At 41.0% G+C, this 16185-nt stretch overlaps 1 protein-coding gene across 1 annotated transcript; it reads right to left on the bottom strand.

The window, feature by feature from the left end:
* Nucleotides 1-14056: 14056 nt before the first annotated feature.
* LOC130743755 (uncharacterized) lies at nt 14057-15580 on the bottom strand. The gene has a single exon (XM_057595984.1). The coding sequence runs from the start codon at nt 15578-15580 to the stop codon at nt 14057-14059; it is 1524 nt and encodes a 507-aa protein (XP_057451967.1).
* Between the last annotated feature and the right edge of the window lie 605 nt (nt 15581-16185).

Raw genomic sequence — 16185 nt, 5'->3', positions numbered from 1 at the left:
ATATGCTCTTTGGCCGCTAGAAAGCCTTGAGCAAACTGGAGAGAAGCACGCCCCAAGATGGAAGCATTTAGACGTTCGTACTTCTTTTCCAGTTTTTGGCACTTGGCCTGAACAGCAGTGTGTTTGTCGTTGATAGTTTCTTTCAGAGATTTGGTTTTTTGGAGAAGCAAGTCAGAAGCCGCCAAGTCATCAGTTAACTTAGCACACCACTCCTCAGCAGCCTTCAGGTTTTTGTTGGCGGTCTCAGCATCGGCTTTTGCCAGATCATAGGCAGTCTTATAGTCAGCCGCCTTCTTTTCATAATGGTTCTTGGTTGCTATCAACTCCTTCACGAACTGAGCCATTCCCGCCACAGTACTGGCGGAAGAGAGCGCATGATGGATCGCCACAAAAGCAATGTTGGGAGGGCCTTGACCGGAAACATCCTTGTGAATCCGGTTGTCAAAGGTACGATTCATAAAATCCAATCCGTTGAAGCGAGGATCAGATAGGTTCAGCAAAGGGGGAAGAGCCTCGCCACCAATAGCTGAGCTAGGGCCAGCTTGGACGAATGGAGTTGAAGGGCGGTTGATCAGTGCGCCTGAATCCGGTTGATGTGGCGGGACATTGTCATGCCCCTTCTTTTTCTCAGTCGGACGACCTTTTGGATCAAGAGTTGATTGGTGAAGAGGTTTAACACCAGCAGCGCTCGAAGTTTTTTGGCGCTTTGAGTCCCTGACGTTATCAGAGCCCGAAGTACCTTCATTCTTTTTCTTTTGCTCAGTCTCGGTGGCCCTTTTCTTCGCCGCCGCAGCAGACTGGGCGAGGTATTCCTTCATCTTGAGGGGGTTGGCATCAACCTTGCTTTTTCCCATCGTGGCTGCATGGAAAACATCAATTAGGCGAGGTACATAAACAAAAAGAAAAACAAGTTGTGCAAAAATTATAAACTTACTAAAAAATTGATTTAAAGTGCCGGATTTCGACGCTTCAATCAAGTCATGACCAGAGATCACTGGTAATGTGCGGAGGTAATCGGCGATGGCTTGCTCGGATTCATCCAAGGCGTCGTATGAAACGGATATTTTTCGGCGAGGGTTTTTTGTCCAGTAAAAGGGGAAGAGAGGGTGGTTATTGGAATCTCGAAACAAGTTATTCATTTCAGGCGACTCCATGACTTTGAAATATTTTTTCTGCCACACTTTGTAATGGCTTTTAAGGGCGGTAAATCGGCTCATGTTCTTGCGAGCCAAAAGGGGAACCCACTTGACAGATGTAGGTTTTGTGGTGACAGTCTTATAAAAAAGGAAAAACAAGGGATAGGTGGGAGTGCAACTCAAATGTTCACAGAGAATTTCAAAGCAGCGTATGAAACCCCAGGCGTTGGGCTGGAGTTGACAAGGCGCCACGTTCAAAAAGGTACGAACGTGGCATATGAAGGGCGAGAAAGGGAGTTTGATATTCAAATCCAAGAAAAAATAACCATAAACAAAAAAGAAATCGGGCGATTCATCAGTGGGTTCCTTGCGAAAAAGAACGCAATCGTCCTCGCCACATGGAAGAACATTTAACAGGTGATCTTCGTTATTTGAGGTGGCGGGATTTATCTTTGTAAACCCTTGAGAAGATATTCGAAGCGAACTGATGCTCCCAAGGCTACCCCAGATGGAGCGCCAAAGACACTTATCTTCAACTAAATGCGCATTGGAACACCATTCGGGCGAAGACAAATCTCCATTAGAGGAGAGAATAGAATCAACGGAGCCGGCGGGACCGGAATCCTCGTGAGTGGAGGGCGAGGATTGTATTTCGATAACGGTGGGGGCAGAAACTTCCCCCTCCGTAGAAGGGGAAGTGAGCTCTAAGGAGGAAATGCTAAAATTTTGTGTCGACATGCTGGGTAATTTCATAAAAATAAAAAAGAAGATGAACAGGTCCAAACACAAAGAAAGAAGAAGACACAGTGTCAAGAAAAGAGAAAGGGGAAGGACTCACCGGAGGAAGAAGCGGAGGATTGAGTAAAGAGAACGTCGGCGATGGGGGAGCACCGCGCAATGACGACGGCCGGAGTGAGCAAGGTTCACCGGAGAACAAAGAAGAGAAGGAAAGCTGCGATGAAAAAGTTTTCAGAGCAAAGGTTTTCAGAAAAGTGAAAAGTGAAAGGTAAAAAGGGTATTTATAGAAGAAAAAGGAAGAGAGAGAATGAGTGGGAAAGACTGCGAAGGATCGTGGGATCGTGGGTTTGAAATTTGAAAAGGTATGAAACGAAAAGACGTAACTCCTCGAGACGCACAACTGCATTTATGGCAAATGATAGCAAAATCCCGAAAAAGAAGGATACGTGCGTCAGTTGAAAAGACGTGTTTGACAGGTGTGATAACGGCGAGATATCGACAAAGATAAAAAATGGCGACATATAAAGGAGCATGAAAATGGCGAGAATTCATAAGCAAGAATGTGACGACAGACCCATGACTACAAAGAATGGCGATATACTGTAAAGACGTCTCGACTCAAGGAACCTAAGTCTCATGTCTTGGGGGGCATGTGGACTGGGCGGGACACCTACACAAGTGAAAGAACGGCGACACAATTATCAGAAGAACGAAGTAAATGATAAAGGTAGGCGACGAAGCAACGTATAAAGACATTTCGACTCAACTTACTTAAGCCTCATGTCTTGGGGGCATGTGGACTGGGCGGGATATAAGTATCTCTTATTCCCGCCCAAATCAAGCATTTAGATGAACGAAAGCAGCCATGGCGGGATTATGGAACAACGTCGAAGCCCGCTCGTCTTCTGGATGGGTCCACGCGCCAGCTGGAAGATTCCTTTAGTTTTGTCTTATATGTATAGAGGCTTGGGCCCCGGTTGTCAGGCCCAAGTACAGTGACAGTCCATGTTATGATCATTCCCTCTATAAAAGGAGAGGTCAACCCCTTGTAAAAAGTACCTTTCAAACATTTAATGAGAATATTCCTTTTGTGATATTTTTAGCACTCTGCTAGGGTTTACTTTCTGTCAGTTTCCGACGTCAGAACTCCCTAGTACGGAACAACCGCCTATTATTATTATAATAATAACAACTTTACATAATAATTAACTACTAAAATATAGGGTTTTATGATAGTAAAGATTTAGATAAGTTATTTATTAGTTGTAACAATTTGTACGAATTCGGATCCTCTCAAACAGATGCATGTACAACAATGTTTTGATTTGGTCCCCAATAAATCATTTAAGTTATCTCTCAATTTCATTTAATCTAAGCCTTTGAATATAAAAATCAATGGCTAAAATGTGGTTGTAGGGGCTGGAGGGAAATAAGTGTCGGAGAGGATCCAAATTCCAAGTTGTACCATGATTTAAGGAAAATAATTTTGAATTTCATTAGTGTAAATAATATCTAAAAAATCAAAATTAATTATGAGGATCGATTTATGAAACTGTGATTTAATTAAGTACAGGGAGTCTTTCTTTATTCACTCTTGAAAGAGGTTTTGTTGCCGTCTTTTCTATGCTTCCAGTTAGCCTAGGTGTAGATGGTAAGTGTCTCTTAAGTAACCCTCCTTTCTTTAAGCCTATTTGTCTGATCACGTTAGTAATGTCAGTTTCTCACTTTAATGCATTTAAATATGACAACTAATAATAACTTAGAGCATCTCAAATGCTAGGTTCTTAATTTTTAGTTTTTAACATTATTCATGTGAACTCATATTGTTACATGTGTTTAAGCAACTCTTTGCAGATTTTGCTCCAACATAAATTCTTAGTTTTTAACACTATTCATCCGGTCCTACAATATCATTATATTAGTAATATTTTTTATTTTCATATAATTTTAATTGAAATTTAAATGCTAATTCAATACTTAATTAAATCATTTGATGCATAAAAGAACAAAAAATAATTTTTAAGCTAAGAACTCAAAAAGTAAAACTCCTTATATAAGAACTATTTCTTATTTTTAAGAACTAAAAACTTCACGTCAGCCCCCTCCGATGGTTAAGAACCCAGTTCTTAGTTCTTAACTCAGAAATAAGAATTAAGAACCTTGCATTGGAGATGCTCTTAGCAGTGAGTTAAATTCTAAAAGGTTCTCCCTTCGTTCCAGAAAGTTTGTAGTTTTGGGTATGATTTCAATATTCCAAATAGTTTGTTGTTTTAGGATGCCAATGCATTTTTCTCCATTTTTTTCCATCTATATCCTTATATATTAAATTACTCTATCCACTATTTTTATTGCAATTCTTGATATAGTTTTTTTTTTTAACGAGAAAGTATGATGTAAATAAATCAAAACCCAATGGTACTTCTCATATAATGATTTTACCACTATCCTTGGAAATATAACATCATAAATAAGGGCAATCTAGTCAAATTGCACTATCAATAATTGATTTCTTACTCTTTGTGCCACAACCTTAAACTACAAATTTTCTAGAACGGAGAGAGTAGAACTAGTAATCAATGGGTTTAGTAAGTGGATTGAAATCGGGGAGCGGATTTAACTACATTAGTAATCTTGAATCTAAATAACTACTACTCTCTCCATTCCTAATTATAAGACTCATTACAAAAAATTGCGATTATTAAGATAGCACTAAATGTGTCTAATTAGTGTGTTGGTTTTAAAAAAATGCATCCATTTTTTCATATTTACTCTTTGTAATTTTCTCTCACTAGTAATCATTGCATTAATGGTAGGTAGTAATTAAAATTTTGGAAATGAAAATACACAATTGATGTAAATGGTATATATGAAAGAGTAAAATACTTTTTGCTTGATTATTGTAGAATGTCTTATATTTAGGAACATGAAAAATGTAAAACTAGGTCTTATAAGTAGCAACAGAGAGAGTTTAACTGTTCACTTTGAAGAAAAAAACTTGTTCATATATACTCCTTAATATGTGTGTTTCAAGAAAGCATTAAATGATTTTTTCCAAAAAATTCCCTTACAAAAGCAATAAATGAGAAAAGAAAAATGCATTATAAATGGTGAAATAGAAAAATAAATAATAAATTCATGAAAATTAACAAAATTAATTACACTCCTTAATATGTGTTTATTTTCTCTCTCTAGACCGTAGACATCCCTAACCGTATACATCGGAACAAATGTAGTATATTTCTTCTTTTATTTATGACCCTTGATTTTGCAACGATTTTCTCTATCATTTAACTTTTGGTCCAGTTTCCTAAAGATAGTATTGCTCATTCTGGTCCATTCAAATTTGACAATTAGAACTTTTTTTTGAACGTGATAATTAGAACTTTTGTTCTATTACTTGAGTAATGGAGTGCACTTACTCCAAGTATGGATACTTTTAACACAACAATCACGCAAGGAAAAATGAATTACAATATCGTCAAGAATCTTATTTGAAAAGTCTTTAGGTTGCTAAGTATTCGAATCATATTTTCAGATTTATTTATATGAGTTTAATGGATATGCACTGACAGTGTAAAATAGTTTTACACAGTCATCCAATCAAAACATGCCACATAGGAGAGATAATTACATTTGACTTTAATTTTAATTAAAAGAATAAGATATTTTCTGATTTGGCGGAATTTAATTGGATGTCTGTGTAAAACTATTTTACACTGTCAGTGCATATCCATTAAACTCTATTTATATTGCCTAAGAATTATATATGACCCAACTCTAATTTTGAAATGCTAAATAAGTCGTCAGCCCAAACCCAAAGTACCTACTTAAGGACACTATCTAACCGCAACTATCAAAATAGACGTGATTGCTTGAATATAGATTAAGGTAGTGTTTGGCCTAACTTATTTACAGCTTAAAAATTTCTTAAAAGTAAAAGTTGGGCCAAACAAAGTTTTAAAGAAGCTCTTAAAATAAAAGTTACTTATTTTTAATGAAGGAAATTTTAATAAAAGCTTTAAAATTAAAAGTTAGTCTGAGTAACTTTTATCTTAAAAGTTATTTTTTTTTAGGCATCCTCTGTTCCTCTTCAACCCCCCTCCACCAGTTCTCCAAAAAGCCATCTTCCATCTTCGCATGATTCATTCTAATCAGGCCGGCCCTGGGCCTGTGCAAGCAGGCCCACAGCCCAGGGCCTCCAAAAAGGGAGGGGCCTCAAAAAAAAATTCGAATACTTTTTACAGCGTTTTTACTTAAAAAAGCGCTGTAAATAGTCAACCTTTTACAACGTTTCGTACCGCTGTATACTATTTAACAGCGGCGAGAGGTCCGAAGCGCTGTAAAAGGCATTTTTTTAGCTTAGTATTCTTATTAAACTTTCTCCAAAAAAAATTTAAGGATCCATTTTTATTATTAACTCAGAGCCTCCAAAATGTCGGGACCGGCCCTGATTCTAATTTATTGTCTTTCTTCATAAAACCTTTGCTCTAATTTGTTTTCTTATTTTCTACCTGTGATTTGTCGAACGTTTACTTCTATTGTGGGGATACAATGAATCGGGTCTGAGTACATTAATTGAGGATTTATTCTCCATTGATCCACTTCCTGCATCCTTGACACCAATCATTGATATGGGCGCGGCGTGAGTTTTTTTTTTTTGATAAGCCAAATAATGCATTAAAAGGGAGTACAAGGGGTACTCCAACGCTTAATACAAAAAAAATAAGACAGACCAAAGTAAATAAAAACATCTAAAACAGAATCTAAAAAGCAAAACCCCACCCAGCAGAAGAAAGGAAACTAAGACAGTATCTAAAATGATACCCCACCCAAATCAAAACAACGTAACCCTTCCCTACAACAACAAGTTAAACTTCAATCTTGAAGCCATTGCAAAACACGCAATCCACCAGCACCATGTGAAAAATACCAGCACTAAGACAAACTCCAAAGTAGACAAAGGCCTTTTCCAAAACGAAACAATCGTGCCAATCCTACAACAAATATGCCTGCAAGTAATTACAAGCCTTGCAAACACAACAGAGGGTGTGAAATCCATTCAAAAAGCGAATAACTGAACCCGCGCTCCTTAGATTTAAGCCACTGCCATGATCGCCATTGAATTAAATCCATAACAGTTGACAAATCAGCTTCACCATTTCGAAAAACCATAGAGTTTCTAGCCATCCAAATGGACCATACTGCTGCAAGCCAGATTGTGAGTGCGCCCTTCTGCTGATTCTTATTCCATCCAAAATGAAACTGCAAAAAATGCCCCCGGGTATCCTTTGGCAGAACCGTTTGAACACCAATCCACCTGTAGCAAGCGAGCCAAATCCCAACTGAAACCGGACAGGAGAAATCAAGATGTGCACTAGTTTCAAGTTGCACATTACACAACTTACAGGTCAGCTCCTGGGATTGTAACACCTTGCGCTTGAAAAGATTCTCCTTACTTGGTATTCTGTCCAACACAAGCCTCCAAGCAAATGCCTTGACATTTGAAGGAGCCACTGATGACCAGATCCGACTAAAGATTGGATCCGGATGTATCATCTCAGGTACCTGCAAAAAAGAGTAGAAGGAGTTAACTGAAAAAACACCATCCGGACTCAGTATCCAGCTCCATTTATCTGGCTCCCCCTCCACTAAATTAATTCTGCCAATATCCTCCACCAAGGATGTAAACCACATTTGCTCCCTTCCAACGAGAGGCCTCCTCCACTCAAACTTCCACCGCCACACTCCTAGGCTCCAATCACCACAATCCCTCACACAAGCATACTTCATTTTAGACAGATTGTAGAGTCTATGATATTTAAGAGACAAGATTTCGGTACCAACCCAGTTATCATGCCAGAACTTGGTCTCATTTCCTTCCCGCAATGACTTTTGTAAGCCTAACTGAAACCAATCCCCATCCTCATCACAGCACGACCGTTGGATATCCCTCCACCATGGCGATGCCTTCATAGGAGAACTACCCATGTACTTAGCCTTAATGATCCGACTCCAAAGATTATTTGGTTCAGTCATCAACCTCCACCTCCACTTACCAAGCAACGACTTATTAAATAATGACAAGTCTTTAATGCCAAGTCCGCCCACCTCCTTTGGTTTACAAACAGACTTCCAACTCACCCAAGCAATCTTTCTTGATTCTTGGTCTCCCCCCACAAGAAATCTCTCATGATGCTAGTGCAAGTCTTTTCCACACTACTCGGTAATCTGAGAAAAGATAAATAAAACAATGCCAACGCCGACAGGACACTTTGGACAAGGCAAATACGACCACCAAAAGAAATCGTTTTCAGTTTCCAAGAAGACAGCTTTGACTTAAACTTTTGAACAACTGGCTCCCAAGTTTTCTGCAAATCTGGCCTCCCTCCAATCGGTAGGCCCAAATAGATAAATGGGATACTCATCCTCTTACAATGCAGAAGCGAAGAAAAACTTTGAGACTCCCTCTCGCAAGTTGCAATCGCGGCGTGAGTATTAGTTGGGTTGCGGTGGAGATTGCTAATCAGGAATTTGATTAGGGTTTTTACTTGATATACTTCCTGCGTTCCTATTTATAAGAATCAAATGAAGGATGTAGCTTGGTCCTTTTTATAGGAACAAATTCAAATTTCAAGATGCATTAATTATTTTTTGGCAACAATACCCTCATTTAATAGAGATTTCTTTTTCTTTCTACTATGCAACTCATTAATGATAAATAGAAATTAAAAAAAAATAAGTTGGGGTAGTTTTTGAAAATTGAGATAAATTTGAACAAATTTAATACCACCAACCACTTTCTTAAAGAACATGAAATATTAATTTGGTTCTTATAAATAGGAAGAGATGAAGTATATAAATACAAGAAAGATTCGAGTTCCAATATCAATCGGCATATCACCCATTTTAAATTCAAATGGAAATAGGATGTTAAGTTGCAGACTTGCAATAGATCTACAAATATGTTGAGCAGCATATTTGCAGACGAACAAGTGAACAACGAAATGGGAGAAAGGAAATGAGAGTGGAGTCACGTGGGAGTTTACTGGGCATTAATCAGAGCCCTTGTTTCGGAATGAAATAATGAGTTAAAGATTTGGAGTTATTTTTGAAATTACCCACCGGAGTCAAAGGATCCCTCTTCATAACAAATTTGTCAAAGAAATTATGAATTTTTAAAAAAATTGTCAAACAGCTTTTTACTTTTTATTTTAGCTCTTATTTTCAACTTTTTCTTGTAAATAGCTTTTAAGTAAAAAAGAAGTTGGGTCGAACACTAAAACATAAAAACTATATACCTAGAAGAAATTTCACAATTCACAATATTTAAGCTAATTGAAAATATACTATTTTCGATTGGTTAACTCATATAGGTCCCGTCAAATTGGGATTAAAGCTCATATAATATTTTGGACCCTAAATCAATTTTGACCAATCAAATATATTAGAAAGAAAGTGTAGCTAGCCTTTCTCATTCTTAAATTTTAATGTTCTTTAAATTTTCACATAACATCCAAAAATTATTTTAAATTTTCTAATTTAAAATTATAAAATAACATAGTACTCATTAGATCATTTACAATGGTTGTTGAATGTTAATTTGTTGAAAATTTGTGTTGAGGATTGTTTAGACCTTGTAGTGTTTGTTGAAGAATGTTGAGGGTGATGTGGAGGAGAGAGGGAGGGGAGAAATGTTGAGAAAGCTCAACAATGTTGAGAGACCTGCCGGACGCCGCGTGGCGCGCTCGGGTTGGTCACCGACAGGCGCGTGGCCTGCACGCGGGGACAAGGCGCGTGACGCGCCTGGGATAAGGAGAGAGAATCTGACGGATTTCCTTGGACTGCCACGTGTTAGGATCTGATTGGGTCGCCGGATTTCTTTTACCCTTATCTTTTGAACTCAATTATTTCATTAAAAAAGAAATTTATGAAAAAAAAATGTATACCAAAATTCATGATTTTTTTTTCTCTATAAATAGAGACTTGGTTCGTTTGATTTGGACACAGAAAAAAAAATATATTAGTGTCTATATTAAAAAAAATTAAATTGTTAAGTGTTTATTTTTTTGGTTACAGTAGGAAAATTAAACACGCAAACGAAACTAGCGACTAGCGTCTAAATACAAGGACGCAGATAAATCAGGAGGTGGTTGACCCCAGATCCGGTGAGGCGATCCCTCTCTACAAGCCTTCTTAGCAAGGAAGTCAGCGGAGTTGTTCTTCTCCCGAGGCACATAATCCAGTCCTTAGTCATCCATTCCCTTACTTCCACAATCTTTTCCCTCTCCCAGAAGCTTGCAACATCAACTGGCGTTCCAATCACCCGAATGACCTCTAAGCAATCTGAAACACAGTCAAGTGATCGGATACCCGAGTCCCAAGCATAAGCAAGGCCCATCTCCAAAGCCCAGAGCTCCGATTTGAAAGCAGAACCGTGAGACCTGCTCTCTGACACAGCTGCGTGCCACCCTCCATCCGATGCAAGAAGAATCGCCGCTCCACCCATCCGCTGAGTAATGGGATCCCAACTTCCATCGATCGCTAATTTGTAACGGTTGGTCCGCACGGTATTGCTGCTTGGTCCATGAACTAGCTGTTGCTGCCCCAAGAATACCTCGCCACTGTGCCAAGCGTTAACATCTAGGAGAACCTTACGAAGAACAAGAGCCAGGTGCCACTCTTCCCCCTCAAAGACAGTGTTATTGCGCCACTTCCAGTTCCACCAAAGAACTGCTACCGCTAGCATTCCTTCCCGCGCAGACAGGAGACTAACGAACCAAGCATTGAAAGAGGTGTTCGCATCTATGCTGGGCAGAATTCCTACAAATTGGTTCCAAATGCTACGACCTTGTGGACATCTCCGGAACAAGTGGTCCAAATTCTCTATTTCCGCTTCACATCTCGGGCATCTCGCGGTGGAGCTCAGATGATTCCGCAAGCGTTTCTCATTTGTGGGCAAGGCATTTTTATGTATCAACCAAAGAAAGAAACGAATTTTCTCTGGGACAGGCATCCTCCAAATCCTCTTCCAGTCACCATTATTATGAGCATCAACTGCAGTAAGAGCTGAATATGTTGATTCTGTAGTGTACCAGCCATCATTAGTGAGGCTCCATCTAATACTATCCCCTCCATTAGGCACGTCAGGGATATGCACGGCAAGGATTTCCGCTCGGATATCATCAGGCAGAATAGTATTTAACTTGTCAAAATTCCATCTACCTGCAGTCCATACATCGGCTATGCTGAAGAGAGTATCTGAGATGTTGACAAAGGGGATTCTATTGCAAAGTTTTCCAGAACCGAGCCAATTATGGTACCAGAATGATGTTGAGCCGCCACCAATTTTTGGGAGAAACCAACACTTAACATGATCCTTTGCTTTGATGATGCCTCGCCAGATATAAGAATTTCCTTGTCTATATTCTCCATCTAACACAATATCATTCCCTAAATACTTCTGTGTTAGGGCCAGTACCCACGGCTTCCCTCTATCCTGTAAAAGATTTTCCACAAGTTTGCCTAGCATAGCAATGTTGTTAAGGCGTGTGCTACGTAGACCAAGGCCACCATTCTCCTTTGGACGAGTGATATCCCCCCACGGTACTAAGTTCCAACTTCGATTACCTTCCCCCTTGGCCCAAATGCAGTTTCGAATTCTCCTATCAATAGTCTCACATACTGATTCTGGGAGCCAAAGTGCCTGCATAGAATACACCGGTAGTGCGGTCAGCACAGATTTGGCTAAGCACATGCGCCCCGCTTTATTCAGAAGCTTGTTCTTCCATGATGCCAATCTAGAATTCACTTTATCAATGATTGGGGCAAAATCACGTTTTGTAACTCGGCCTTTCAGAAGGGGTAGTCCAAGATATTTTCCAAGATTTGCAGCTTGTCGGATTCCCAGAATTTCAGAAAATCTTTGTTGGTCTCGTCGAGCAATGTTGGTGGAGCAAAACATGCGAGACTTCTCCAAGTTGACCTTCATCCCGGAAGCTTCACAGAAACCTTTAAGGGTGTCAGCCACTATCTGCATCTGTGTCTGTGAAGCCTGGCAGAATAGTAGTACATCATCAGCAAAGAACAAATGTGAAATTCCAATACCTTCTTTTGTGATTCTGATTGGTTTCCATGCGCCTTCAGTCACGGACTTCTGAATCTGAATCGCCAGACGCTCCATGCAAAGGACAAAAAGGTAAGGAGAGAGTGGATCACCCTGGCGAAGACCACGTTGCGGGGTAAAATGGGGTAGCCTGGAGCCGTTCCAAAGAATGGAAATAGATGCTGATTGCACCCCCCACATGATCAAATCAACAATAGACGGGGGAAACCCAAAATCATAAAGAGTTGCTCGAAGGAAGTCCCAATTGACTCTATCGTAAGCCTTCTCCAAGTCTATCTTCAAAGCAACAAGACCACCCCCTCTCTTATGAGTATGGAGAGTATGCATGACCTCCTGTGCTAAAATAATATTATCCTTTGTGCCCCTCCCTGGAATAAAGCTTCCCTGCAAGGGTCCAACCAAATCAGCTAGAAGTGGACGGAATCTATTCACTAAGACCTTGGTGATTATCTTGTAAGCAACATTACAGAGACTGATAGGCCTTAGATCTTTGAAGCGCAACGGCTCGTCCACCTTTGGGATGAGAACAATCAGTGTCTCTAGAAGGTTGTCATCCAATCTTCCATTGGTGAAAGCTTGCTGCACCATATGATGGACATCAGCACCTAGGAAATGCCAGTATTGCTTGTAGAAAAAAGCTTGAAATCCATCAGTACCAGGCGCTTTAAAGGGGCTCATAGCCATGACCGCAAGACGAACCTCCTCCAACGAAACTGGCTCTACAAGATCTGTTCGGTTTTCCAAGGAAAGAGTAGGAGTTTGGTTCTCCATGATAAAGTTTCTCTGTACCTGCGAATCATTAGCAAACAAATTAGTAAAAAATTGTTGTGCTTCGCCCTGTAGCCTTTCCGCATCAGTGCACCACTCATTCTCCCCCACAAACATGCCATGGATTTTGTTGCGCTTCCTTCTTATGATTGTTTGTGTATGGAAGAATTTAGTGTTTCGATCACCAAACTTGACCCACTTCTCTCTTGACTTTTGGAACCATATCAATTCTTCCTGGAGAAGGATTTGTTCATACTCCTTGCGGAGCTCTTTCTCAAGACGCAGGGTTGATTCCATTTGCCGCACATCAAGTTCTGCTTGGAGTCCTTGTAAGCGCCTCTCCACCTTGTTCTTTCTCAGAGAAACGCTGCCAAAAGTTTCTTTATTGAAGGTTAGAGATGCCTCCCTCACCTTATGGAGTTTTCCCAGCAAGGAACTTGGTGGTTGCTCCCACACATCACGTACCAGAGGTTCATATAGAGGATGGGTTGCCCACGCTGCCTGGAAGCGGAATGGATGCGTTCCTCTATCACCGATAGTAGGCGAGCATCGTAACAGTACAGGATTATGATCCGAATATACACGCGATAAGTGTTCAATGTATGCTTCAGGGAACTGGTGCCTCCAAGATATATCACCTATCGCACGGTCCAAACGCTTGGCCATTGTTCGTCGACCATCCACTGTCCTTTGCCACGTGAATTTGGGTCCTGTGTAGCCTAAATCAATAAACTCGCAGTCCTCCATCATCCCCAGCATTCGCATAGCTCGAGCCTCTGAGAAATCGCCCCCTACAACTTCAGCGGGAGAGCAGATTTCATTGAAGTCCCCCATGGCAACCCATGGTTCCAAGAAACGGAGGCGGAGTGTACGTAGATGAGCCCAGAGGGAGTCTCTCCTAGTTGGAATGGGGCTGGCGTATACCATGGAGCATAGCCACCTTCCCCGACCTCTATGGATCGCCACCGTAACCACCTGGGGATTGATATCAACCACCTCGATAACCTGGGTTCCTGACACCGGGGTAAGTATCCAAATACCCCCACTGTGTCCCACTGCCTCAGAGGCACCAAGGAGACCATAACCAGCATCCCTCCAAAAGGATGCAACTCTATCAAACTGACAGTGTGTTTCAAACACTGCAAAAATAGAAGGACGAAAGGTTCGAATTAAATCCTTCACCCGTCGCTTCCCACGAGCCCCAACTGCTCCACGTATGTTCCAAGAAATTATGCTTAGGTTGTCACTATCCATAGAACAGTTGTTGCTGTGGTTTATCAGGCTCAAAGCCTCACGTTCTTTGTTGCCCTGGAGGCACTCCACTGTATTGCCCTTGAACAATAGTAGATTGTTGCCCTTGCTTCTCACTATCCAAGAGCCTGTAACGACTACCTCCCTGATGTTGTAAGGGTAGAATCGAGCGAGTACCATCTGCAAGGACGGTGATGGTATTCGTTCCATGCTTCTGTGTCACGGAGCTAGATCCTGGCAGTGGCGTGGAAATAGTTGACGTGGCTGATGTCACTTTCCCTGGAGGAATTCCTTTGACTCGTCCAGATTCTCCACTGGTTGATGGGTCCCTTCGCACTCTCTTTTTTCCATTTTTAATCATTGCTGCTTTATTGCCTTGTCCCGTATTAACGCCAGCATTGAAGACCAAAGAATTTGTCTCCACCAGTTTTGGAATAACGGCGTCTTTCATGGTTTCCTTGCTGTTACTAGACTTTCCACGCATTGAGGGCTCTTTATTCTGTTTTTTTGAATTTTTCCTTCTCTTATCCACTACCAGCCAATCACCATGCGCCGTTGGTGGACATGGTAACGGCTTAATTGAAGGCTGATGATTAGCTCCCGCATTCATTACCGTGTCCCCCGGTGCAATTATTCCACCCTGCGTTACTGGTTCTGCACTCGCCTGAGACTCTCCCTGTCCTTGCTCCGCCGCCGCTGAGGTCTCCTTCTCAGGCGTGGTGATCGGTGCTGGCATGTTGATTGGTGCCGGAGGTGCCCTCTGTTGTGGATTAGTACAGTTCCTTGCAAGGTGACCGTAGCACCCACAGTGGGAACACAGCAAGTGGAGCCCTTCATACTCCACGTTATACCAGGTGCCTCTCAGTCCCACCATGCCAATAACGGGCTGATCCAGGTCGATCTCGACACAAACTCTGGCGAATTTGCCCCGCTGCATATCCACTGTATTTGTATCAACTCTAATTGGCTCACCAACTCCGGAGGCTAGTGTCATTAGGATACTCTCATCATAGAATTGGAAACCTAGTCCTGGGATCCGAATCCACAGCATTGTTGTGTTGATCTTCGAGTTTGCTGCAACGAACTCTGGATTCCAAGGCTTGACGGACAAGTAATGATCAAATATCATCCATGGCGCTCTTGCCATTGCCTTCATCCTGTCATCATCTAAGTCAAATTTTACCAGGAAATATCCATGGTGTATATCCCTGACCACGAAGCCACCTGCCGGCTTCCACATCGCCTTCAGTTTCTCACATAGAATTCCATATCCAATACGCTTTCCCAGTAGCTTCACCACCAAGCAGTGCTCCCACGGCTTGCAGATCTGCTGGTAAATTGACTCATCAGCGGAATCAAAGTTTGGAAACAGCCGACTGCCACCATACTGCTCCCGTTTCATGACACCATCTTTAACAAGGTTACGAATCTCCTTGGGCCCCTTAGGCGGCGCTCCAAGTACTTTCTCCTTGAAAGTGGCTTTCCTTGGTGTCTCCTCCGGCGGCTTCTCAATCGGACGTGTGCCAGCCACTGTATTTTCCATGCCCTCACTGTCAACTTCCATGCCCTAGCAGAGCCTTTGTCTAATAATATAATAAATTGTATGATATAAATTGTTAAGTGTTTATTGCTTTAATTTAATTTAAAATAATAATTGTAATTTTATGTAAATAATAAAAAAAAATTAAATAAAAATATGAAATAAAAAAGTGGTGGGGTAGGGTGAGTGGTGGGGTAGTGTGTTGAATGAAAACCATTGGAGTGAGTAATTGTTGAGAGTTTGTTGAATTGTAGAGAGAAGATGATGTAGAGTGTTGAGAAGAGAAAAAGTGGTGTTGAGAGGGGTAAACTAAACAAACCATTGTAGATGGTCTTAGTGGACCGGTGTCATGCCCAACAGCAACACGCACATTGGTATTTGGTAATAAGTAACACATTTGACTTGACTCACTTGAGCATCAACGATGTTGTTTAAAAACCTCAATATTAGATACTGTACGTAAGAAAATACTTTTGGTGATTTTGGTGATAATGGATAACGATCGAGATCATAATATCATATAGTTAGAAGCTTTGCCGGATTGATAATTAACTTGTATGCATGTTACTTACCAACTGTCTCAATTTCTGTAAGCGGTTCAAATGCAAGGTCATCAGTGGCGCTGGCCG

Source organism: Lotus japonicus, chromosome 3 (assembly GCF_012489685.1).
Source record: "Lotus japonicus ecotype B-129 chromosome 3, LjGifu_v1.2".
NCBI lineage: Eukaryota > Viridiplantae > Streptophyta > Magnoliopsida > Fabales > Fabaceae > Lotus > Lotus japonicus.
This window is presented reverse-complemented; position numbering and strand designations above follow the sequence as displayed.

Excerpts from the sequence above, each read along its gene's own strand:
- LOC130743755 (XM_057595984.1), bottom strand. The coding sequence starts at position 15,580 with ATGGAAGTTGACAGTGAGGGCATGGAAAATACAGTGGCTGGCACACGT.